Source organism: Notolepis coatsorum (assembly GCF_963971535.1).
Source record: "Notolepis coatsorum genome assembly, chromosome: 16".
Taxonomy (NCBI): Eukaryota; Metazoa; Chordata; class Actinopteri; order Aulopiformes; family Paralepididae; genus Notolepis; species Notolepis coatsorum.
Genome location: NC_140180.1, coordinates 1,939,835 through 1,966,171, shown reverse-complemented (window position 1 = coordinate 1,966,171; position 26,337 = coordinate 1,939,835). Strand labels below are relative to the sequence as shown.

The window sequence follows — 26,337 nt, the reverse complement described above, 5'->3', positions numbered from 1 at the left end:
CAAGAGACACCGGGTTCGAATCCGGCTGTCGGCGTTGCCTCCGGCTTGGGCCGGCCGTCATACTAACTCAATTGGCAGAGTTAGCGGGAGGGAAGTCGAAGGGTGGTAGTCTGGTCGTTGTGAACAGCGACTCCTACAGGTCGGTTGGGGCGCCTGCACAGCAGAGACAGGAAATAGCGGGGGTAGTGTGATCCTGCCACACGTTACACCTCACCAATGAGAGTCCACGCTGGCAGGTGAAAAGATGTGACAGGCTGCCTCCACATGTATCGGAGGGGACATGTGATGCAAGGCTTCTATCCTCCCTACAACCGGCCAGTGGGGGGCATATGCAAGCAACGATCAGGACAGGGGAGGGAGAATTGGCACGAGAGGTAAATTTGGATGGGGAGAAAAATCACAGAAAGAGGAGGAGAAAAAAGTTGATAAAACAAAAAAAGTTCTTTATGTATATTATCCTTGTGTTTTGTTTACGAAGAATTATTAAAATGTTGTTGCTTTTTTTGTGATTGTTTCCTTAGTGTGTGTGTGTGTCACATTGCTCTGAGCTTCTCCGCTTGTTGTAGAGGCTGGATGGTGTTAACGACGCTTGAGAAATCGAAGAACATGGTTCTCCCTGCACTGCACGGTCTCTCCAGGTGTGTGTGGACTCTGTGGAGCATGTGCAAAGGGCCGCTCCTCTGTCCTGATTCGTCGGCAGCCTTCGATCCTCCTCGCGTCCCTCGCGGGAATGGGAGTGACTGGCTCAGTCTGCGCTGACATGGCTGACATCCTACCTCGACGACCGCTCCTACAAAGTGTCATGGAGAGGAACCCTGTCGGCGCCACGCCCCCTTCGGACGGGTGTCCCCCAGGGCTCGGCCCTTGGACCCCTTCTCTTCTCCCTCTACACTAAATCTCTGGGTAACATCATCACGTCTCATACCTTCTCGTATCATTGCTATGCCGATGATACTCAACTCTTCCTCTCCTTGCCTCCCTCCCTCAGATATCCACGTCTCTGAGCGGATCTCGGCCTGTCTGTCCGACATCTCCGCCTGGATGACGACCAACCACCTCAAACTGAACCTAAGCAAAACAGAATTGCTTCACCTGCCGGCCAAACCCTCCCCGCTGACCGACCTTTCCATCACAGTGGAAAATGTAGCCGTGGCCTCATTGGTGTTGTCCTTGACGATTGGCTGAACTTCTCCGCTCACATCGCCGTAACGACTAGAATCTGCAGATTCCTCCTGAGTAATAATAATAATAATAATTATATCTTAAATTTATATATGTCAGAATGATCCGCCCCTTCGTGACAAAATAAGCCACTCAACTCCTTGTCCAATCAACAGTCATGTCTGTAACGCACTGCTTGCCGGTCTACCGACCATCATCACCACCAAGCCTCTTCAACTCATCCAGAACGCAGCGGCCCGTCTGGTCCCCGACCCCCCCAAAGTCGGCCCATGTCACCCCACTTCTCAGGGACCTGCACTGGCTCCCCATCGCTGCACGAATCTGCTTCATGGTCCTCGACCTGGCATACCGTGCGGCAAAGGGAACCGCTCCCGCCTACCTCCGGTCAATGGTCTCTAACTACACACCCTCAAGACCCCTCCGCTCTTCTGGCCGCCTCAGACTCACTCCTCCTATCCGAGCTCCGGGAGGGTCATCAAGGAGAAACCGCCTATTCTTGGTCCTCGCTCCACAATGGTGGAACAAACTTCCCACCACAGTTAGGACAGCAGCCGAAACCTGACCAATCTTTCGCGGTCGACTAAAAACACACTTCTTCAATCAATATCTGAAATACAAAAATAAATAAAACTAACCTTCTTACTGTCTTATACTATCATGCACTCTTCCTACTATACTGTATTTACTACTATGCACCCAAGTTTCAGCACTGTTTGATGAACATTGTTACTCAGTTGATAGAGTTGTGCCCTTCCTGCTGACTTGTCGTACAGAACCTGTAAGTCGCTTTGGATAAAAGCGTTTCAGCTAAATGACTAAATGTAAATGTAGACTATAGTATGAGGTGGGTAGTTAAGATTATTATGATTACTATGAGTAGTGTAGGGCTGTGTGTAGACAGTGAAAGCAGTAGGTAGGTATAAATTGAGTAGGAAACAGAGTTTAGGAAAAACATGACGTATCTTCATTCTACTGCTTTCTCAGGAAAATACATTACCTGCCGTTTTTCCTTTCGTCTATTAGAGTAGAGCTGGGCGCTTCCTGACGCAGCCAGGTTAAAGATCTGAATCTTTGTACTGAATCAGGAATCACGAGTCTCCATTAACCCGGATCCTGTGAGTCCTCTGTCTGTCTGTCTGACTGACTGGCTGGCTGGCTGCTACACAAGGCGAGTTAGCGTTAGCGCTAGCGCTTGCGCTTGCTTGACCTGACTCCTAGAACCCACCTCACCCCTGCCCACTTTGACAACCTAGGATGGCTTAGACTAAACGACAGAGTACAGCAACTTCGACAGAGTACAGCAACTTGCAATGGGCCTGGTCTACAAGATACACTACACCACTCAGGTACCCATGTACATGTCGAAATACTTCCCAAAGGTCAGTGAATACCACGATCACAACACCAGAGGGAGCTCCACAAATCATGTTCAACCCAGATTCGGCACAAACAAGGGACTAAACACGTTTCGCAATTATGCCACAACATTGTGGAACGCCCTTCCCACAGCCATGTGAATCCCTACCCACATTCAAAACCGCTCTCATAGAGCACCTACGGGAGGCTGCAATTCGAAACTGGCCACCGTAAATGTCCAAACCCCCCACACCCTCCTAATGGACAGTCTCCCCCCCCCCCATCATATATATATATATTTTTTTCTGTTAGGATCTCTGGGTAACAGTACTGTATATTTGCATATCGTATATTACAAATGTAACAGTACTATATACCTGTATGTCATAATTGTCATGTATGTTGTGTATGTCATAAATGTGATTATGAATTGAAAATGGGGGACCCTGATGTAAACAAGACAAACATCTTTCTCAGGTCTGCATCCCCTTAACTATTGTGTGTATTGAGCCGTACTGTATTGTACCCATTCTGCAATCTGTTAAATAAAGTTTTCATTCATTCATTCATCATTCACTCACCGCAAACCACACGGAATCGGGTGATAATTATGTATTATGAAATGTCATCGCCGCTGAAAACTAGGGAAACCTCTGTACCTTTTGTGAATAAATAAAGGTTGAATGAATTCCGTTCACTCCAGTCAGTGAATCTAAGTAATACGTTAAATATTGCAATAAATAAGTAGTTAAACACACTCGTTATGTGGCTGATATATTTTATGCAAATGCTATGATGGTGATGATTATTATTATTGTCAGTAGTAGTGGTATAGACTAGTAAATAATGCATATTTTATTGTAAGCAAAACGACAACAAACTATAGTTGAATTATTATTATAATTGTTAGACAACAGACAAAAATAGGCTACTTTAGGACTGTACCACTTAGTATCATAGCGTTTGTGGATTCTTACCATGGGGGGGGGGGGGGGGTGACTGTGACTCAAGTGAACCGGATCACTTTAGTGAGTGACTCAGACTAACCCCAGTCCATAAAATGAACCGGAATTACCGGCACTATATACCTGAGCGCTGTCAGCATACCGACAGGAACGGACCAATTAGCCGCTCCTTGTCGTCGAGGTTCGCAATTATGCCACATCAATGTGGAACGCCCTACCCACAGCTGTAAAGGAATGTGAATCACTACCCACTTTCAAAACCACTCTCGAAGAGCACCTACGGGAGACTGCAATTCGAAACTGGCCCCTGTAAATGTCCTAACACAACCCCCTCCAATGTACAGTTTCTTCCCCCTCAAATGTATATATTCTTTTTTTAGACTATTTTTGTATCACAAACAGTACTGTATTTGTAGATCTGGTATGTCAAATGTATAGATGTAGCAGTACTGTCTATCTGTATGTCATATATGTGGGATCATCCCTATGTTCCCCGGGTCCAATGTTCCCCGATTGATTGATTAATTGATTGAACATTTTATACATTTTTATTTTATTAATTATTAATGTCCGCCTTGTTTCGAACTGGTTAAGCTTAGGCCCTCTTTCGAAGTTGGTTAAGGTTAGAGTTTGGAATCAGGGCTGGTGTTCTAAAATGTTCAATCAATCAATCTGGGAACATAAGACGCAGGGGAGCCTATATTCGAATACCAACCGTTTTGTGCGTTTTGCGAATCTGATTGGCCACTGACGTTTCTGGTCATGTGACATGTGCACCAATCGTGTGACGGCAAGTTCTTTGGACGGTTAAGCTTAGGCACTCTTTCGAAGTTGGTTAAGGTTAGAGTTTGTCTTAGAGCAGGGCGATAGAACGCCAGCCCTGATTCCAAACTCTAACCTTAACCAACTTCGAAAGAGTCGCCTAAGCTTAACCGGTGATAAACTAGGCGTTAGGTAGTTTGCAGGCTGTTCGATGCGGAAATGGGCAAAGACACAGCTCTTCACGCGATTGGGCGCACATGTCACATGACCAGAAACATCAGTGGTCAATCAGATTTGCAAAATGCACAAAACGGTTGGTATTCGAATAGACATGCTCCCATATATGTTATGATGAATTGAAAATGGGGGACCCTGATGTAAACAAGACGAAAGTCTTTCTCTGGTCTGCATCCCCTTAACTATTGTGTGTATTGGGCACTATACCTGAGTGACGTCAGCATACCGACAGCCGGAGAACGGACCAATTAGCCGCTCCTTGTCGTCCAGGTGCTCTCACTTGTCCCGCCCACACGCGCGGCGCGGCTCCTGATTGGCTGAAAGTTACTCCGAAGAACTCTGCACTTCCTCCTCGCTGGATGATCAGATTCTGATCCTTCATCGCCCGCAGACCTCAACTGAAAACGGTAACTTTATTTCATGCTAAATGTTATTGTGTTGACGGGTGTATTATTGTTGATATAATAACGTACATATTATTTGGGACAACGTGTCTTGTTATGATCTGTGGACTGTGGTGATTCCAGGGTGTCGTCGTGTCGGCAACGACTGGTCGTCGAAGAGTTTCAAGTTATTATTGGGAGTGTTCAGCTCTGACAAACACAAACGACAATAAAGTCAGTCATCGGAATTTGAAGAATTACAGTTTTTGATAAACACAGACTTACAATAAAGTCACTCGTCATCAGAATGACAATAATTCGCAATAAACGTCCTGGAATTCCTCTTGCTGAGTGACGGTACAAGTGCAGACAAGCACTCAGGGCGCGTTCACACCTACCCTGTTTGGTCCACTTTGACAGCTTGCGCGCGACCCAACTCAAATGAATGACAGGCGCGCGGACAGTCTCTCTCCCTCTCTCTCTCTCTCCCCCCCCCCCTCTCTCTCTCTCCCTCTCTCTCTCTCTCTCTCCCTATCTCTCTCTCACTCTCTCTTTATTGCGCTGTCGGCAACTGTTTACGTTTGTGAGTGCTATAGTCCAATAGATGAACGACTGGGCGACTGTATGCCCTTTGTTTACAAATGAGATCCGCACCAAAAAGGGTAGTGTGAACGCAGACCAAAATCAAACAATGTATAATTTTCAAATTTGGTCCACCAGAAAGTCCTGAGGTGTGAACACGCCCTCAGTGTGTTGTGGTTTAATATATATATTTTTTTAACTTTCTTTATTACAGGAAGAGAATTGGTTGAACATTTCGGTTGTAAACATTGTACATTTTCCATCTTTTCTCTTTCCCCCCTTCATTCCCCCCCCTTCATTCCCCCTTCCCCTCCCTCATTCCCCCTTCCCCTCCCTCATTCCCCCTTCCCCTCCCTCATTCCCCCTTCCCCCCCCTTCATTCCCCCTTCCCCTCCCTCATTCCCCTCCCTCATTCCCCTCCCTTCATTCCCCCTTCCCCTCCCTCATTCCCCCCTTCATTCCCCCTTCCCCTCCCTCATTCCCCTCCTTCATTCCCCCTTCCCCTCCCTCATTCCCCCTTCCCCTATTCCCCCTTCCCCTCCCTCATTCCCCCCTCCCCCCCTTCATTCCCCCTTCCCCTCCCTCATTCCCCTCCCCCTTCCCCTCCCTCATTCCCCCTTCCCCTCCCTCATTCCCCCTTCTCCTATTCCCCCTTCCCCTCCCTCATTCCCCCTTGCCCTATTCCCCCTTCCCCTCCCTCATTCCCCCCTCCCCCCTTCATTCCCCCTTCCCCTCCCTCATTCCCCTCCCTCATTCCCCCCTCCCCCCCTTCATTCCCCCTTCCCCTCCCTCATTCCACCCTCCCCCCCTTCATTCCCCCTTCCCCTCCCTTCATTCCCCCTTCCCCTCCCTCATTCCCCTCCCTTCATTCCCCCTTCCCCTCCCTCATTCCCCTCCCTTCATTCCCCCTTCCCCTCCCTCATTCCCCTCCCTTCATTCCCCCTTCCCCTCCCTCATTCCCCTCCCTTCATTCCCCCTTCCCCTCCCTCATTCCCCCCCCCCCCTTCATTCCCCCTTCCCCTCCCTCATTCCCCCCTTCATTCCCCCTTCCCCTCCCTCATTCCCCTCCCTTCATTCCCCCTTCCCCTCCCTCATTCCCCTCCCTTCATTCCCCCTTCCCCTCCCTCATTCCCCTCCCTTCATTCCCCCTTCCCCTCCCTCATTCCCCTCCCTTCATTCCCCCTTCCCCTCCCTCATCTCCACCACAGAGGTTAGTTCGGTTGTGGTTTCATTTTGACACTCGAGCTGAATTATGAAATGTGGATCCGGTAACCATAATGTTTTTTTTGCTAGTCTTCTTATCTAATAAAACACGCAACTATTTTACACATAACTAATGCAATGTTGTTTCTGACCTGGGTCTATGACCTGAATAGCATTCGATTAGATTAAAATGTATTGCCATTATACACAGCACAAGTACAGCACTGTAATAGTAATATCCATTTATCCAATGTACAGTTCAAGTTCTTTTATTTGTCAAACGCACAACAATACAGGGGCATTGCAGTGAAATGAAATGTTTGTGTTTTGAGCTCAGACTCGACAGTGCACAATTAAGAAACAAATGCATATAAGAAACAATAAGTAGTAGTAGTAATATAAAATAAAACTAGGTATAAAATATATTATTTACAGTAAGAGTTTTGAGGTGATTAAACTAGGTATAAAATATATCAATTAGTGTGTATCAGCACACTCCCAACTTCGGGTGTTATATTTAAGCAATAATACACTCTGAGGCCAGTGGTATGTCGTGCATATTGCCACGACTGTCACGCGCCCTCAGCCATGAGGGTGAAGCTCCAGTGGCGTAGGCATCACAGCCGTAAATATTCACCACATACCACTGGCTTCCGAGTGTATTATTGCTTTTATACAACAGGTTGCGTCGGGGGAAAATATAGGATGAATAATACAGACAATTCTGGGGTCTTTTATATTGATTTCAGTGAACTTGGCGTAGAAAAATAGTTCCTAAAGATGTCTCGTTGCTATGGAATTTTAAATGGAGTAGGCTATCAACAAGCTAGCTAGGCAACGCCAACAAATGACATTAGTCTAATTTAACGTACGCGTTAACTATAAACGAGTGGATAGATATAGATAGAGGACGGGCCTACATCTAATGGTATTCATAAAAACAGCATTATTAGCAGTGGTGCGTTGGTGATTTCATACCTGGTTGCACTGTTTTAATGACATTGCGTGCGCGCGCATGCGCATAAATGTTCCCTCGCGTGCGCACAGAATAAAGACGATGCCTAATTGCCTCTAGGAATGGAATGTAACACATTTAATTAACAAGTTGTGTGTGAGCGTATCTGAGGGCGTATTTGAACACCTGACGACCTGAGCTGTTGGCGCATGAGTCGAGTGCAGTGCATTCTTGTGTGGACGCAGGGAACAAAATTAACTTTTTGACTTACCAGCCATTTGACTGGTAGATTTAAAAAACTACCAGCCAGACAGATTTTTTACCAGCCAAAAATTATAAATAGCTTTTTAGTATATCCGCCATGTGTTATTATTACTATATAATACTCTTATATGCTATTTTCAATTAATATCATAAACAACATAAGGAATATTAGCATACTTTTTAGTGGACTGAAGGAATGAGTCAGCGTTAATAGTTTTAAATGCAAATAATTTATTGAAACATAGAAGTGGGGTCGGGACGCGTGTAGCTTTATGCCAAGCAAGCAGTGCAAAAATTTACCGTGGTGGCGTGCAGTAATGCGCCTTTCATTTTCCGCCGCCCAGCGCCCAGGTCGCGCGGAAATAGGCTGTCTATTGCCATTCTCTTTGACAAACTCTAACCTTAACCAGCTCCTTAACAGCGCCTAAACTTAACCGTTCTAACCTTAACCAACTCCGAAACAATGCCTAACCTTAACCTTAACCTTAACCATGCCTAACCTTAACCATAGAAATTATATTGCCATTCTCTTTGACAAACTCTAACCTTAACCAGCTCCTTAACAGCGCCTAAACTTAACCGTTCTAACCTTAACCAACTCCGAAACAATGCCTAACCTTAACCTTAACCTTAACCATGCCTAACCTTAACCGGCGAAAGAATACACGTTAAAAAAAAATCACGTTAAAAAATATTTTCGATGGGATTCGAACTCGCCAGCAAACGAGCCATAGGATCCACAGCCATGTGGCCTTGCCAATTGAGCTAATTCTAGATACTGAATAAGGGGCGGTGACTTATATATATTGAGCTCCGCTCGTGTCGAACCAAGGCGGGATCTCATGCGCATGCGCGGGCACCTCGCGCGAGCACGCCGGCGCACGCACGCACCTGAGCGAGCACGCCGCCGCCGGTGCACGCACGGTAGCATTTGTCTGAAAAGAAGGGCGCTTTACCGCACTGGCGTGCGGTGACGAATGCGGAAGCATTTTTGCACTGCTTGCTTGGCATTAAGGAAAACGCGGTCGGGACACACACACACACACTGTTTCAACTCACCACCCCCGCATCATATTGTAGTCTAGTCTGTCTTCAAACTTCCACTCCTCTCGAAACTTTTTTATATTTGAATATCAACATTATCTGTCCATCCTCAGTTTACTATAATATACTCCTGTCCTGAATCCTGACTTCATCGTCTTTCCAAACGCACGCACACACACAGAGAAAGGGAGAGTGCCCCCCCCCCCCCCCATTTCCCTTTCCTCAGTCCCCACTTTCTGCTGTTCTCTATGGCTCTGCCTCTGATCAGTAACGTTAATTTCGGGCGATGTGGGCATAAAGGAATGGCGACGATGCAAAGCATGTTAGATGCATTTGACCCGTTGTGAGAGAAAAAACCACCACAGACTTATTTCGTGTTGCAAAATAGGCGCACTGCTGTGTAGCCCTGCTCTGCTTAATGCAGACAGCACGGACTGGGCGGATATGACTCGCCGAGTTGCCACGGCCCGTGGGGATTTTCAAAATAAGAGTATCGATATGAACCGAACGTTGTTAGCTGCCGGAGCCATAGATATTATAACTGGAGCTGCGCTTGGGGCGGAAATGAGACCCGACACAGGATTTTCAAAATAATCGATATGAACTATTTTGTTACACGCCAGGTGGCGGGCAGACCTCTCATTGTTACTCGCCAAACCTTAAATCTGCCCGCCGTTGGCGGGTACTTATTTTGTTCCCTGTGTGCACGTGCTCACAGACCTGGTTGAACGGCGTGCAACCCCGTCCCATGACCAACTGGTTAGTAGTAGGGCTGTCCCCGACTAAGGATTTGGATGGTCGACTATGATTGGCCAAAATTTGTCGTTAGTCGACTATTGGTCGACAAAAAAAAAGTTGTATCATTCCATTTGGGCTGTGGGGGTGCTTAATGTCTGAAGGAGTCGACTGAAGGCTTCATGTCCTCTGCAAAAGCATGCAATTGGTCCACTGATGGATACATCTTGATATTTGTCTAGTCTAGTGTGTTCATTAGACGGGTGAAATCCTCTTTCAGTGCCTCTGTGCCTGTTTTCGTAGGCAGTTAGCCTCTGGTATGCGTGCCATTAGCGTTAGCCACGCTTCTAGGCCTCTTTTCTTTTGGAAAGCATGATAATTTTTTTTATTTTTTATATATATTCGACTAAGAGGTTGGCAGTCGACTACGGCTCCTTTCGACCGATTAGTTGACTAATCAACTTATAGGGGTCAGCCCTAGTTAGTAGACGTGCCAATTGCCAATCCAACGAAAGACGAGCTGGTCGCGCTGGAGAAAAGCCGCAATTAATCCTTCAACACCACCAAGTGGACGGCCTGGGCATTGAACTGGGCCAACTCCCGGAACTGTCCGAGGTGCTGATGACTTTTTCCGACTTTCGCCTGCATTAGACTCCTATATCTATCCACTCATTTATAGTTAACGGGTACGTTAAATCAAACGTAACGTTTTCCGCGGAGTAGGTCATGTTGACGGTTTCCGTTTGATGAATGGCAGTTGAAACTTTCTACAACATTCTAAAGCCAGCGCAGTGGTATATTCATGGTGATTTAACTAAAGCCAGTGCAGTGGTAGATTCATGGTGATTTAACTAAAGCCAGTGCAGTGGTAGATTCATGGTGATTTAACTAAAGCCAGCGCAGTGGTATATTCATGGTGATTTAACTAAAGCCAGCGCAGTGGTGTATTCATGGTGATTTAACTAAAGCCAGCGCAGTGGTATATTCATGGTGATTTAACTAAAGCCAGGGCAGTGGTAGGGGTGGGACGATACATCGATCCAGATCGATACATCGATGTAATTATCAACAATCGAATCGGATCGATGCGATGTAATAAGATCGATTCATATCGATACTCTTATTTTGAAAATCCTGTGGCGAGTCTCATATCCGCCCAAGAACAACAGCAGTAGCTCCGTGTGTGTAGACGTTACAGCATAGCATTCTCCCTTTCTGTGTGTGTGTGTGCGCGCGTCTTTGGAAAGACCAGATGAGGTCAGAGGAGTTTGATGTTTAAATGTTATTTAAACATAAACAATATAATACATAATAAATGTAGGCCTATACATGATCATGCAACATCAACAAATTGTTGTAGGAACGGTTTGGGAGAGGGAGGTTGTGAGTTTTGAGTTCCAAAAAATGTAGCTTAAAGTTTAAAGCTCAATATATAAAAACGTGGCACTTTACAGTGAACAGGAGGTCTATTTGTATTAAAAACAATAGATTGATTTTCCTTTAAATGTCTGGAAGAGCTCAAAAATACAAATGTCAAATGATATTTTCATTACCTTTTTTTTGTTGATCTAAATGTTACTGATTGTGTTAAATGGGCATATGATATCATCTCATATCGATCGCAGGCACCTGAATCTAATCGTATCGTATTGTATCGTGAGAGACTTTGTGATATCGGCAAATATCGTATCGTTGTCCAAAGAATCGATATCGTATCGTATCATGATGAAACTGGTGATTCCCACCCCTACGCAGTGGTAGATTCATGGTGATTTAACTAAAGCCAGCGCAGTGGTATATTCATGGTGATTTAACTAAAGCCAGCGCAGTGGTATATTCATGGTGATTTAACTAAAGCCAGTGCAGTGGTATATTCATGGTGATTTAACTAAAGCCAGCGCAGTGGTATATTCATGGTGATTTAACTAAAGCCAGCGCAGTGGTATATTCATGGTGATTTAACTAAAGCCAGCGCAGTGGTATATTCATGGTGATTTAACTAAAGCCAGCACAGTGGTATATTCATGGTGATTTAACTAAAGCCAGCGCAGTGGTATATTCATGGTGATTTAACTAAAGCCAGTGCAGGTGGTATATTCATGGTGATTTAACTAAAGCCAGCGCAGTGGTATATTCATGGTGATTTAACTAAAGCCAGCGCAGTGGTAGATTCATGGTGATTTAACTAAAGCCAGCGCAGTGGTAGATTCATGGTGATTTAACTAAAGCCAGCGCAGTGGTATATTCATGGTGATTTAACTAAAGCCAGCGCAGTGGTATATTCATGGTGATTTAACTAAAGCCAGCGCAGTGGTGTATTCATGGTGATTTAACTAAAGCCAGCGCAGTGGTATATTCATGGTGATTTAACTAAAGCCAGCGCAGTGGTGTATTCATGGTGATTTAACTAAAGCCAGCGCAGTGGTATATTCATGGTGATTTAACTAAAGCCAGCGCAGTGGTATATTCATGGTGATTTAACTAAAGCCAGCGCAGTGGTAGATTCATGGTGATTTAACTAAAGCCAGCGCAGTGGTATATTCATGGTGATTTAACTAAAGCCAGCGCAGTGGTGTATTCATGGTGATTTAACTAAAGCCAGCGCAGTGGTATATTCATGGTGATTTAACTAAAGCCAGCGCAGTGGTAGATTCATGGTGATTTAACTAAAGCCAGCGCAGTGGTGTATTCATGGTGATTTAACTAAAGCCAGCGCAGTGGTATATTCATGGTGATTTAACTAAAGCCAGTGCAGTGGTGTATTCATGGTGATTTAACTAAAGCCAGCGCAGTGGTGTATTCATGGTGATTTAACTAAAGCCAGCGCAGTGGTATATTCATGGTGATTTAACTAAAGCCAGCGCAGTGGTATATTCATGGTGATTTAACTAAAACCAGCGCAGTGGTATATTCATGGTGATTTAACTAAAGCCAGCGCAGTGGTATATTCATGGTGATTTAACTAAAGCCAGCGCAGTGGTATATTCATGGTGATTTAACTAAAGCCAGCGCAGTGGTATATTCATGGTGATTTAACTAAAGCCAGCGCAGTGGTATATTCATGGTGATTTAACTAAAGCCAGCGCAGTGGTATATTCATGGTGATTTAACTAAAGCCAGCGCAGTGGTATATTCATGGTGATTTTAACCGTGAGTGTATCATGAATATACTCGCGGTTTAGAACGCTCTCGGCCAATCACAATGAGTGGTCAGACCTACCTCTGTTGTATAAAAAAAGTTTCACTTTCCCACTTTGTTGGGTTGTTCATGTGCGCTGACTGAGGTGATATTTCCGATATTTCTGACATGACTTGAAGGCACCATCATATGTTTCACCTGACAACGTGAAAGTAGCTCGGCTGCCCTCAGTATTCACCACGCAGACTCACTGCTAGCTGGGTTGATGTCCATGTCCACTCTGTGGCTACAAGCAACACAAATATATAACCACAAAACATGGCGGTAAAGAGAAATTGTAAATAAACCCAAACTAACCAACAGAAAGAGTCTTAAAACGCTCTTCCCAAAGCAGATATTGGAATGGAGAGAAGAGTATGGTACTTTCTGCATTTCTGTTTGCTGTTTCCACTCAAATATCAGGGGTTTTGTACTTTTACCAGAATTATATTATATCAGAGTATTTCTACTTTTAATAGTAATTGATTTGTGTCCTTGTTGCTCTGCTGTAGGAAGCGGCATGTCTGATGTTGGGAGTCATGGAGACGGCGTGGCTGTTGGGAGTCATGGAGACGCTGTGGATGCCTTCGGAATCTTCAAGAGGTAAAACGTTAGGTTATGACTATAACCAAGTTCTGTTAGTTAGGGGCGATGCTTGGCATCGCTACTGCACTATCTCGCGTACGTGCACGCGTACTGAATAAACCACAAATGTACCTCTAATACCAGTATTAGTCTGACCACACCCCTCATCAGCTTACCTTCATAAGCAGGTGTGTGGTCACCTGCTCTCCTCCTTCCCAAGCTTTCACCACAAGGTGAGGACAAGGGCTGCAGCGGCGTCCGATGCCAAGCATCGCCCCTAACTAACAGAACTTGGTTATAGTCATAACCTAACGTTCTGTATCGTTAGTGGCTTAGCTTGGCATCGCTACTGCACAAGGGAGGCCAAGCGGAGCCACTTGGCTGACAAATACACCCCGCTGACAGCCCCCCAAAACCATCAGAACAGGGAGGGCCGAGCCCCCCCGACCCCCCCTAATGGAGGGTAGCCCCCCTATTAGGGACGTCACGGGAGGGCGACGGACCCGACCGTGCGAAGAGGCACTCAAGCAACTCAACGCACAGGGTGAGCAGACCGTGGCTTGACCCCACGACTACACACACGCACAACCCGCATGCCACCCGGGAACGAACGGAGGAACAACCTCGTTACTGCCCCCAGAATCACGGGGTCAAGGGCAAACCCAACCCCGTGGCAAGGCCGTAGCAGCGGAGCACGAAGGAAGACCCAGACCCACCAAAAGGACTGGACTCCCTGGAATGGGGGCCCGGAGAAGTCCATGATGCCAGCATCAAGACCCCACCAGGTGGGCACGTAGTGCCCCGCCCCCCACATCGCCAGCGTATTCGGACAAAGGCCCCTCAGTTACTGCACCTGGTATTCCCAGGCGGAACCAACCAGGCCAGAACCTGCCCAGCTTCCGAGATCGGACGAGACCGGGCGTGTTCAGGTCGGTATGGCCGTAAGCCGAGCGGGCCCCGTCCCCCCAATAGTACACCGCCTGGCACACTGACCCTGCAGAATAGGCAGTCAGCATGGCCGTAAGCACACAAAAAAGGTTAACCAACGGAAGCAGGCAGCGCACCGGGGAAAAACCAGGCAACAGGCTGTTAACCCTAGCCTGGAGACTGCGGACGAGACAGGCGCCAGAGGGGACAGCTGAACACAGCCGCCCCGGCGGAAGGAGCGTAAGCTGGCGGTGTTGCATGACCAAGCCTCCATTTAACAACCCCCACCCAGAGGGGTCGAGGCAGAGAAGGCTGACACGATTGGCAGACGTCATGAACGTGCAGGGGCACCCTCAAACGGTGAACCCGGGAGTTGACACTGCTCCAACACACCAGGGAATCAACCACCTCGGTGTTACCCAATGCGGTGGTTGTTCCTATAACCCCTCAAGAAAAAACTCCAAAACACACCTGCGGGTATACACCGGCTATACCGCAGTACAAGTGTTTCAGTTTCCAAAAAGGGTTAACCCAGGCCTACGGGTCGCAAACATCACTTCGGACCGGGCCTGGCGGTACGGGAAGCACAGGGTCACCAGAGGAGGTCAAAAAACCACCCCCACAGGCCCCTCTTCGCCATGCGTGAGAGAGGAGCGAAAAATAATGGAGAACCAGCCCCTAAGCACACCGTACCTGGTATTCCCCGGCGGTCTCCCAACCAAGTACTAACCAGGACCAACCTGTGTAGCGGCCGAGATCCGACGAGATCGAGCGCGTACAGAATGGCATGGCTGTAAGCCATGACGACAGTGCTGAGTAAAAACATACCCAACCAGGGTCTCCATAGCGCTTAACCCTGTGACACCCAGACCGACCTGGCATTTTTCCCCCTGAAAAAAGCCCAAGTCCCTCAGGGTACCAGAACAGCAGATCTGCATCCCCGGCGGACAACGGGTTCAACTGATCTGGACCAGCGTGACCAGAACCAGTCCCGTGCCCTAACCACGCCGACATGCCTACTCCAGGAGAAGGGCAGATATGCGTGTTGATCTTAACATGAAAAGAAGGCGCCACCCAGACGTCGGGACGAACCGCGCCTGGTGGCCCACCCCAAGGGCGTGAGACCCCACTACATATGTTCAGATCCATCCCGTCATCATCCCCCAGACATGAACGAGAATCCGTCGACAACCCACCCAGGTCATGGGATGTGGTCGCCGGAAGAGGAAAAACCCCCATCTCAGTTGCTTTATAAAAACGCTGTTTCAACCACAAGCAACTAAGGCGTGCCAGTCAATCGCCTGTTTACAGCGAGCTAGCACTATACGTGCGTCGGGACACACCCCCATCAATGAACAGGCTATTTAGACCTGTCATTGAATCCCCAAGGCGCCCAGGGGAACGACAAGAGGGGTGTGACACTCCCTAACTCCAACACTTCTGGAATAGAAAGAAGGAAGCATCAACAGTATGTATCCCAGTCTACACAGCCGGGGTAAAAAATGTTCACATTTTTACATCCCACCACCCTCCCATAGGAAAGAGACGGGGATCCCCAGAGAGACTTCCCACGCGAGCTGTACAGATTGAAAAGAATATATTGCACCTTGAGCCATGTAAAAAACTGGTTTTAGGGCCTCCGGGGAAGAGGCACCGAACCCATACACACTCAATAAACGAATTGAATCGAATATACATACAATAGAAAAGGACCCTTCTAGAGGGTCCACTCACTTTGACAATCTGAGGAGGAAGGCTCTGTACTGATGGAGGCTTCCTCACATGGAAGAAGGAGTCCGAACTCACAGAAGGCCTGAGTAGGCGCTTGGTGAGGAGGAGCCCTGACCACCCCCCCTGAAAACAGATCCATCACATGGACCTGAACAGCACACGGAAGTCCTACCAACAGAGACGCGCACGGTGACGTACTCTATGGCGGGGGAATTCCTGCGGTGCACACGCCCAATATACCAGGCCGTGGGACCAGGAACTCCCTCCCCCCCCCCCCCCCCCCCCCCCCCCCCCCGTAACGTGCCGAACCGCCACGTGACGGGAACCTTGAAGGACAGGGGGTGTACCCCTGACCGACAGAACAATGGGGAGAGGAAAGGTTACCAGTTCACCCCTTTACGACCCCACACCCATGATACGACGTAACGACAAAAAGAGAATATGACACAGTCATAGTCAGCTCTATGAAGCGTTTCACAGCTCCACACAGCGCACGAGCTAACCTGCTATCTGATTTTTACTAAGGAAAAACACAGAATAGAGAGGGCTCTAAGAACCCCGGTCCAACATACACATGTGCTTCTGTGGCCAGTACAACCCAGTTGTAGGTCACATGACACACACAACCCATCATCACCTACAAAAAATGGCAAAAACACTCAACAGAGGAACGCCGTTTTTTTCACAATGAGAGAATACATCATTCTTGATTAGTATCGACCACAGGCCTTGCTAAGCACACATGACAGCAACCAAACCAATTTCCCTTTAGGAAATAAGTTTCTCCAGCAGATTTAGCACAACCTCAGCAATCAAGCTGAGAGTTACATCGTATCCCTACCACACAAAAGACACAATTAATGCACAACATGTCTGATAGGAGGTGATAAAGTCCCCAGGGAACCGGGGGGGGAAACACAATCCTCCTATTTTACCCTCAATACGGCCAGTTAAAACAGGAAAACCTGTTAATGTGTGAACTCACTGTTCATTGTCATTACAGTCTGAGAAAGAACATTCTTTTACTCACTCGTCACCAAGCATAGCTTCATAGGTTAGTTGCCTTAGTAGTGAGTACACGGTACACATAAACACCATGATGTTTCTCACACAACAACCAGATCAATACATCACGACCTGCACGGAGAAGCTAACTGCCAGTGACAAAAACAGCTCACACACAACCCGCAACGTATCTCAAATGCATTGCAACAACACACGTTTTGGGAAAAAAACACCGTTATTCACAATACATTTAGCAAGGTAAAACCAGAAGACGTGTTATGAGGTCTGGCCAACCCCGTACCTGCCCGGAACGCAGATCAGCGAAGTGCAGTCACAAGCCACCGTAGAACACAGCCGTCCCGTGTTGTTCGATCCGGGCAGCGTCGCCGCTCCACCAGTCGCTACAGTCCTCTTTGTTGACGCAATCCCCGTCTAGGCTCAGGCAGGGTCGACGAACATCCCCTGTCAAGGATGACGTCGTGGTCAAGAGTGTAAAACATGTTAAAAATCAAAGCACGTTCAACAGAATAGCATCAAGCTAACGGCTGCTCCAACCGTTCGGGTGCTATTGCTTCCGCTCGCGAGACGCCGATCTACGACGCACGCGATCAGGAGCGAGCTCCCGGCGGCGCGCGAGAAGCCAAGCTACCCCGCGCCAGGCCACCGACCGGCTAACCGTAAGCTATGAACATGTAAACAATGACATAACACTCACCCAGACAGGCCGCCGTTCTGAACCCTCCTCACTTTTTAAGAGAAAAGAGAAAACAAGACGTCAACACCGCTTCACAACGGTGACATTAACACGTCCGGCGGAATCAGCACAGTACCAACTGGCCTGTATAGCTGACTTTGAACATGAATCTGCCGCTATCGCACATTACATGCACATATCCCCTCGTGAAGGAATACTCTCATTTGGATATGAAAGATGGGGTCTTAACACGGTGACAGAGAGAATCCACTCGTCCAGAACACACAGGGATCACCAGTGTCAATGGTCGCGGCCCACTAGTTAAAACTATAATGGTCGCCAGACCAAGGCCTTCTGTCGCCTAGACGGCTAAACAAAGGACCCTAGCCTGGGGCCGGTTTCCATAAACTGTCAAGTAGCCCCCATAGCACTAACAGACAAGTGGAGCCCGCCAGCAAACACTACTCACCCAACCTGGAACGCACCGCTCCTCACAACAGCGGCATGTCCGACAGTTCAGCTGTGGCCTGACAGGTTTCACCCCAACAAACACAGCAAGGAACTGCAGTTGAGAAGCATGCAGCGGCGTGCTCCCAATACGAAAACCGGTGGAGGGTTTGTAGAATGATCATCATCTTCTAGACACTCCAGTACGAAGACAATATCGCCGTATTTTCTCGAAAATAGTGAGAGAGAAAATAAAGATATGATGTCAACGTATCCTTGTTTCCCAAGCTGTTCCTAATCCAATTTCTTCCATCATGGTGTCAAGTGTGGGGATCTACCGAGGCACCTCTTCCTTGTGGTGAAAGCGAGAAGGAGGAGAGCAGGTGACCACACACCTGCTTATGAAGGTAAGCTGATGAGGGGTGTGGTCAGACTAATACTGGTATTAGAGGTACATTTGTGGTTTATTCAGTACGCGTGCACGTACGCGAGATAGTGCAGTAGCGATGCCAAGCTAAGCCACTAACGATACAGAACAGCAATGTGTCTCTGTACAAAACAACCACTAGAGCAGTAAACATTACAACAACAACCACTAGAGTAGTAAACATTACAACAACAACAACCACTAGAGCAGTAAACATTACAACAACAGGGGAGCTCCAGTAGCTCACCGCGTACCTCGAACGCTATTTCGGCGTCGGGGACAACCGTGCGCGTCACGGATCTGGGGTAGCGAGTTCGACTCCCGGACTAGCCGTACTTTCTCAGAGTGTCTTTCCCCCGATCTATACCCACATTCAACCTGTTTCTGTCGGTCATGCTTGACCAGAAAAAAAGAGGAAAAAAAAAGCGATAAACACTAAAAGAACCAGCTGACTGGTCAAAGTTTAAAAAAAAAAAAACATTACAACAACAACCACTAGACTAGTAAACCTCTGGGGGCGACAGTGGCTCGGGAGGTAGAGCAGTCGTCTGGCAATCCGGAGGTTCCCGGTTCGATTCCCGCTCCTCCCCGGGCAGCGTGTCGATGTGTCCTTGAGCAAGATACTTAACCCCTAATAAATTGCTCTCGACGAGCAGGTTGTTGGCACCTCGCATGGTCGCCTCCACCGTCGGTGTGTGAATGTGTGAGTGAACGGGTAAAATGTGAGGAACAGAAATTGTAAAACGCTTTGGATAAAAGCTGTTATATAAAAAAGCAGCCATTTACAGCCAGAGAGAAAGAGGCCTTGGGCACATCTCCATCAACTAGTACATCCAGTATCCAAGCCAGGTTCGATTACCGGTATGTACACTTCACTAATGCTTTAACACGTGATTTAACACGTGTGTGTGTGTGTGTGTGTGAGTGAGGCATGAAAGAGGGTAATGGAGCTGCTGACAGCTAAACTAGTCTCTCAGGTTCCAATACTATTGTTAATCTAAAGTATGGGTGTGAGACAGACGGACTGTATAGCCACATTTTCTTTTTATCGCTTTATTTCTACTGGGCAGTCCAGTAGGGAGAGACAGATGAGGAATGGGAGACAGAGTGGGGGGAAGACATTCGGCAAATAACGACGGGTTCGGAAGTCGAACCCGGGTCGGCCGTGTCGCGGCTGAGCGCGCTATGTGGTTCGCCACTGGGGCGCCCCAATAGCCACATTTTCTTTCAAACTAATTTGGTTGTGGATGTCCCGGTTTGTTAAAAAATGGTGCCCTATTGGACGGAGGTGTTTAGCAGGCTGTGACGTACAGGTGTAGAGACAGAGGTGTTTAGCAGGCTGTGATGTACAGGCGTAGAGACAGGTGTTTAGCAGGCTGTGATGTACAGGCGTAGAGACAGGTGTTTAGCAGGCTGTGATGTACAGGCGTAGAGACAGGTGTTTAGCAGGCTGTGACGTACAGGTGTAGAGACAGGTGTTTAGCAGGCTGTGACGTACAGGTGTAGAGACGGAGGTGTTTAGCAGGCTGTGACGTACAGGTGTAGAGACGGGTGTTTAGCAGGCTGTGACGTACAGGTGTAGAGACGGAGGTGTTTAGCAGGCTGTGACGTACAAGGGCTGGGCGATATGGCCTCTAAATTATATCACAATATTTTTTGGCTATGTCACAATATACATCACGATATTTTGACATTTCCTCTCAACTTTCTAAAGCACTTAAAAATGCTTGATTTAACCCTCTAAAAATCTAAGAGTAGTCTACAGACACACTAATACAGAAAAAAATTTATTAACATCTAAGACAATTTATATAAAAACTCTTGGGTGCCTAAGACTTTTGCACAGTACTGTGTTTTCTATCCACTTTAGCCAAAAATACACACGCACTACTGTGAGAAAATAATAATAATTTTTATTATCGGCAATGTTATAACATCCTACTGGTAAACAAAACACTAAAGGTGTGTGTGCATCATCATCATTATATATATTTACTTTTTAATTGCATGAAACATTATTACAAGTATTTTCTTATGCCGCTTATATCGTTAATGAATTGTACCCGATATTTATTTAATATTGTCATATCGCCCACCCCTACACGGTACAGGTGTAGAGACAAGTGTTTAGCAGGGTGTGACGTACTATGCTACTATACCTATACCACTACCTATCATGCTAATATGTCTATACAACTATTTCTACTATACTTATACTTCTACCTACTATGCTAATATGTCTATACTACTATTTACATTTAGTCATTTAGCTGAAACGCTTTTATCCAAAGCGACTTACAAGTTCTGTACGACAAGTCATCAGGAAGGGCACAACTCTATCAGCTGAGTAACAATGTTCATCAAAGTGTTGAGTGCTACAGTGTAGGTTAGTTTATTAGGACAAGTGCATGACAGTAAGGTTAGTTAGGGTTAGAGTTTTTTATTTTTTTAAATTATTATTTCAGATAATGGTTGAAGAAGTGCGTCTTTAGTCGACGGCGAAAGATTGGACGTGTTTCGGCTGTCCTAACTGGGGTGGGAAGTTCATTCCACCATTGTGGGGCAAGGACTGAGAATAGGCGACTTCTCCTTGATGACCCTCCCGGAGCTCGGATAGGAGTGGGTCTGAGGCGGCCAGAAGATGCAGAGCATAGGAGTCTTGAGGGTGTGTAGTTAGAGACCATTGACCGGAGGTAGGCGGGAGCGGCTCCCTTTGCCGCACGGTATGCCAGGTCGAGGGCCTTGAAGCGGATTCGTGCAGCAATGGGGAGCCAGTGCAGGTCCCTAAGAAGTGGGGTGACATGGGCGGCTAGGTGGTGTAGTGGGAAAGGCGCTCGCCACCAATGCAGGAGACGCTGGGTTCGAGCCCAGCTCTCCGCATTGCTATCAGCTTGGCTGGTCGTTCATACTAATACAATTGGCAGTATTAGGGGTGGGAAGCTGATGGGTGGGGATCGGACGTTGTGGACAGCGACTCCTACAGGTCGGTTGGTGCGCCTGCGCGGCAGAATCAGGAAGCGACGGGGGGCGGCGTGCCCTCCAAACGCAGACCCCCGCCGCTGAGAGATCGCGCTGTGCAGGTGAAAAGATGCGACGGCTGCCTCCTCGAGTACCGGAGGGGACACGTGATGTATGGCTTCGTCCACATTGCAGCCGGCCAGTGGGAGGCATGGCCTAACAGCGTTCGTGACAGGGGAGGGTAGAATTGGACGATACGAAATTGGGATGGGAGAAAAATAGAAAATGGGAGAAAAAGTAGATAAAAAAAAGAAGTGGGGTGACATGGGCCGACTACTACTATGCACTCAAGTCTGTAGCACTCAAGTTCAACACTGTTTGACGAACAATCTTACTGACCCTTAGCTGCCAGAGATGTGCCCTTCCTTCCTGCTGACTTGTTGTTCACGATTTGTAAGTCTCTTTGGATAAAAGCGTTCAGCTAAATCACTAAATGATAACAAATGGGTAGCTCCGCTACCAAAAATACAAACAATCTTACATTGTGTGTGTGTGTGTGTGTGTGTGTGTGTGCAGGCCTAGGCCAGACCAGCAGGACAGTAGTGCTGATGAGGAGGTGGACCCTCGGCCAGGCTCGAAGGCGGTGCCCTCTGACCCCTACAGATACAAAATGGACTATCCCAACTTGGGAACCTGCGTCGTCATCAACAACAAGAACTTTCACAGGAGCACTGGTACCACATATTACAGTACACACACACTACACACACACACACACACACACTACACACACACACTACTGTCTGTCTGTAGGTATGAACTCTCTGTCTGTCTGTAGGTATGAACTCTCTGTCTGTCTGCAGGTATGAACTCTGTCTGTCTGTCTGTAGGTATGAACTCTGTCTGTCTGTCTGTCTGTCTGCAGGTATGAACTATCGCAGTGGAACAGACGCGGACGCTGCTGCTGCCATGAAGGTCTTCTCCACTCTGGGTTATAGAGTCCGAGTGACCAACGACCAGACGGTCAGCCAGATGGAACAGACTCTGTACAACCGTAGGGTCTCTCCTCCTCCTCCTCCTTCTCCTCCTCCTCTCAGCTCCTCCTCCTCCTCCTCCTGCTCCTGCTCCTCCTCCTGCCGACTTTAGTCTAGTAGTTAACCTTCTGTGTTGTCGCAGTGAAAAGGGTTAACCATTTGGTAGTGTGGTAGTGAAAGGGTTAAATAATATGAGTAGGTATGGAGATATATATATATATATACAGATATAGTTGCATACAGAGTTATTGTGCATCGTTATTACTGGAACTCTCTCCTCCCTGAAATCTGCAACGCCCCAACGCTGGACACGTGAATATTAAAGGCAACCAACTTGTGTTCAGCTTTTCGTTCAGCGTTTCTCTGATTGGCCACACGGCCAATCAATCAATCCACTAGCACACGCCCTTGCGGCAAGAGAGACGCGGCAGGAGCGCTGGTCGAACCAGCGGTGTTCTGTTGTGTGACTGTACTACAGCGGTGTTCTGTTGTGTGACTGTACTAAACTCTTCCACCACATGACCGACATTTGACATACAGTACACCTCCTATCTATGTTGGGATTATGTTTGGTCATGACAAAACAATAAAAATCGCTACTGTTAGTAATGCTGCCACCACCCACTTCAATGACAGAGCTCTCATATTTGCGAATGCATAAACTATATCTTAAATTATGGCGATGTGTCTAATATGGCTGTCGCGAAGTCATTGATAAGCGACAGCCATATTAGACACATAGCCATAATTTAAGATATAGTTTATGCATTCGCAAAATATGAGAGCGCGCCGCTGTCATTGAAGGGCTTCCTACAACAGAGCACCGCCGCTGCTGCTGCTGAAGCTGTATCAAGCCGGCGGCGGCGCACGAAAGCCGGGGATAAACCACCGCGTCGCCCCGCTGGCGCTTCAGGCTCAGCAGCCTCCACGGGCGAAATAACATATAACGTTACAGTTCCACACTGATTTACAGTGAGTGTCTAATATGGCTGTCGCGAAGTCATGCCTCTCCCTCTGACAATATCATAATGATGTGTTTTCTATATTATATCCACAATCATTCATCTAAAAAATTGTATGGGCTTTGATTAAACATGTAACCTACACCTACTGTAACTTACTGTACCTCTGCTTCCTACAGCACAGCAGGTAATGGCGTTAATCAATGGAACGCGAAACATAACGTTACGCTTTCTAGTTCAGCGCATTTCATAACTGTATGGGCTTTGTTTATACACGAGTGAATCTGGTAGTTGGTTGTTAAAAACGCGAAACATAATAACGTTACGCTTTCTAGTTCAGCGCATTTCATAACTGTATGGGCTTTGTTTATACACGAGTGAAACAGCAGCCCAACACAAGTGCGTTGGAACAGCAGCCCATGGTACACAAGTTGGTTGCCCGCGCTGCCGCTCGCTTGCGCTCCTTGGATTTCATTTGGGACGTGGGACGACTGCGCTTGCCTGCGCGCGTGAATATTAAAGGCAACCAACTTGTGTTCAGCTTTTCGTTCAGCGTTTCTCTGATTGGCCACACGGCCAATCAATCAATCCACTAGCACACGCCCTTGCGGCAAGAGAGACGCGGCAGGAGCGCTGGTCGAACCAGCGGTGTTCTGTTGTGTGACTGTACTACAGCGGTGTTCTGTTGTGTGACTGTACTAAACTCTTCCACCACATGACCGACATTTGACATACAGTACACCTCCTATCTATGTTGGGATTATGTTTGGTCATGACAAAACAATAAAAATCGCTACTGTTAGTAATGCTGCCACCACCCACTTCAATGACAGAGCTCTCATATTTGCGAATGCATAAACTATATCTTAAATTATGGCGATGTGTCTAATATGGCTGTCGCGAAGTCATTGATAAGCGACAGCCATATTAGACACATAGCCATAATTTAAGATATAGTTTATGCATTCGCAAAATATGAGAGCGCGCCGCTGTCATTGAAGGGCTTCCTACAACAGAGCACCGCCGCTGCTGCTGCTGAAGCTGTATCAAGCCGGCGGCGGCGCACGAAAGCCGGGGATAAACCACCGCGTCGCCCCGCTGGCGCTTCAGGCTCAGCAGCCTCCACGGGCGAAATAACATATAACGTTACAGTTCCACACTGATTTACAGTGAGTGTCTAATATGGCTGTCGCGAAGTCATGCCTCTCCCTCTGACAATATCATAATGATGTGTTTTCTATATTATATCCACAATCATTCATCTAAAAAATTGTATGGGCTTTGATTAAACATGTAACCTACACCTACTGTAACTTACTGTACCTCTGCTTCCTACAGCACAGCAGGTAATGGCGTTAATCAATGGAACGCGAAACATAACGTTACGCTTTCTAGTTCAGCGCATTTCATAACTGTATGGGCTTTGTTTATACACGAGTGAATCTGGTAGTTGGTTGTTAAAAACGCGAAACATAATAACGTTACGCTTTCTAGTTCAGCGCATTTCATAACTGTATGGGCTTTGTTTATACACGAGTGAAACAGCAGCCCAACACAAGTGCGTTGGAACAGCAGCCCATGGTACACAAGTTGGTTGCCCGCGCTGCCGCTCGCTTGCGCTCCTTGGATTTCATTTGGGACGTGGGACGACTGCGCTTGCCTGCGCGCGTGAATATTAAAGGCAACCAACTTGTGTTCAGCTTTTCGTTCAGCGTTTCTCTGATTGGCCACACGGCCAATCAATCAATCCACTAGCACACGCCCTTGCGGCAAGAGAGACGCGGCAGGAGCGCTGGTCGAACCAGCGGTGTTCTGTTGTGTGACTGTACTACAGCGGTGTTCTGTTGTGTGACTGTACTAAACTCTTCCACCACATGACCGACATTTGACATACAGTACACCTCCTATCTATGTTGGGATTATGTTTGGTCATGACAAAACAATAAAAATCGCTACTGTTAGTAATGCTGCCACCACCCACTTCAATGACAGAGCTCTCATATTTGCGAATGCATAAACTATATCTTAAATTATGGCGATGTGTCTAATATGGCTGTCGCGAAGTCATTGATAAGCGACAGCCATATTAGACACATAGCCATAATTTAAGATATAGTTTATGCATTCGCAAAATATGAGAGCGCGCCGCTGTCATTGAAGGGCTTCCTACAACAGAGCACCGCCGCTGCTGCTGCTGAAGCTGTATCAAGCCGGCGGCGGCGCACGAAAGCCGGGGATAAACCACCGCGTCGCCCCGCTGGCGCTTCAGGCTCAGCAGCCTCCACGGGCGAAATAACATATAACGTTACAGTTCCACACTGATGTACAGTGAGTGTCTAATATGGCTGTCGCGAAGTCATGCCTCTCCCTCTGACAATATCATAATGATGTGTTTTCTATATTATATCCACAATCATTCATCTAAAAAATTGTATGGGCTTTGATTAAACATGTAACCTACACCTACTGTAACTTACTGTACCTCTGCTTCCTACAGCACAGCAGGTAATGGCGTTAATCAATGGAACGCGAAACATAATAACGTTACGCTTTCTAGTTCAGCGCATTTCATAACTGTATGGGCTTTGTTTATACACGAGTGAATCTGGTAGTTGGTTGTTAAAAACGCGAAACATAATAACGTTACGCTTTCTAGTTCAGCGCATTTCATAACTGTATGGGCTTTGTTTATACACGAGTGAAACAGCAGCCCAACACAAG

General features: G+C 47.1%; 2 protein-coding genes across 2 annotated transcripts in view; both read left to right on the top strand.

Moving 5' to 3' along the window:
* cenpu (centromere protein U) overlaps window positions 1-404 on the top strand; it is an 18,272-nt gene extending 17,868 nt beyond the window's left edge. Inside the window, exon 9 of the mRNA XM_084331615.1 lies at window positions 1-404. This exon is cut by the window's left edge and continues 401 nt beyond it. The gene's annotated coding sequence lies outside the window, so the exon portion shown is untranslated.
* Window positions 405-4,835: 4,431 nt separating this feature from the next.
* Window positions 4,836-26,337, top strand: part of LOC311242564 (caspase-3-like) — a 32,696-nt gene continuing 11,194 nt past the window's right edge. Inside the window, exons 1-4 of the mRNA XM_084331534.1 lie at window positions 4,836-4,909; window positions 13,359-13,449; window positions 22,197-22,354; window positions 22,546-22,674. Coding sequence (XP_084187660.1) covers window positions 13,367-13,449; window positions 22,197-22,354; window positions 22,546-22,674 — 370 coding nt within the window. The 5' untranslated portion in view covers window positions 4,836-4,909; window positions 13,359-13,366. The remainder of the gene's footprint in view (window positions 4,910-13,358; window positions 13,450-22,196; window positions 22,355-22,545; window positions 22,675-26,337) is intronic.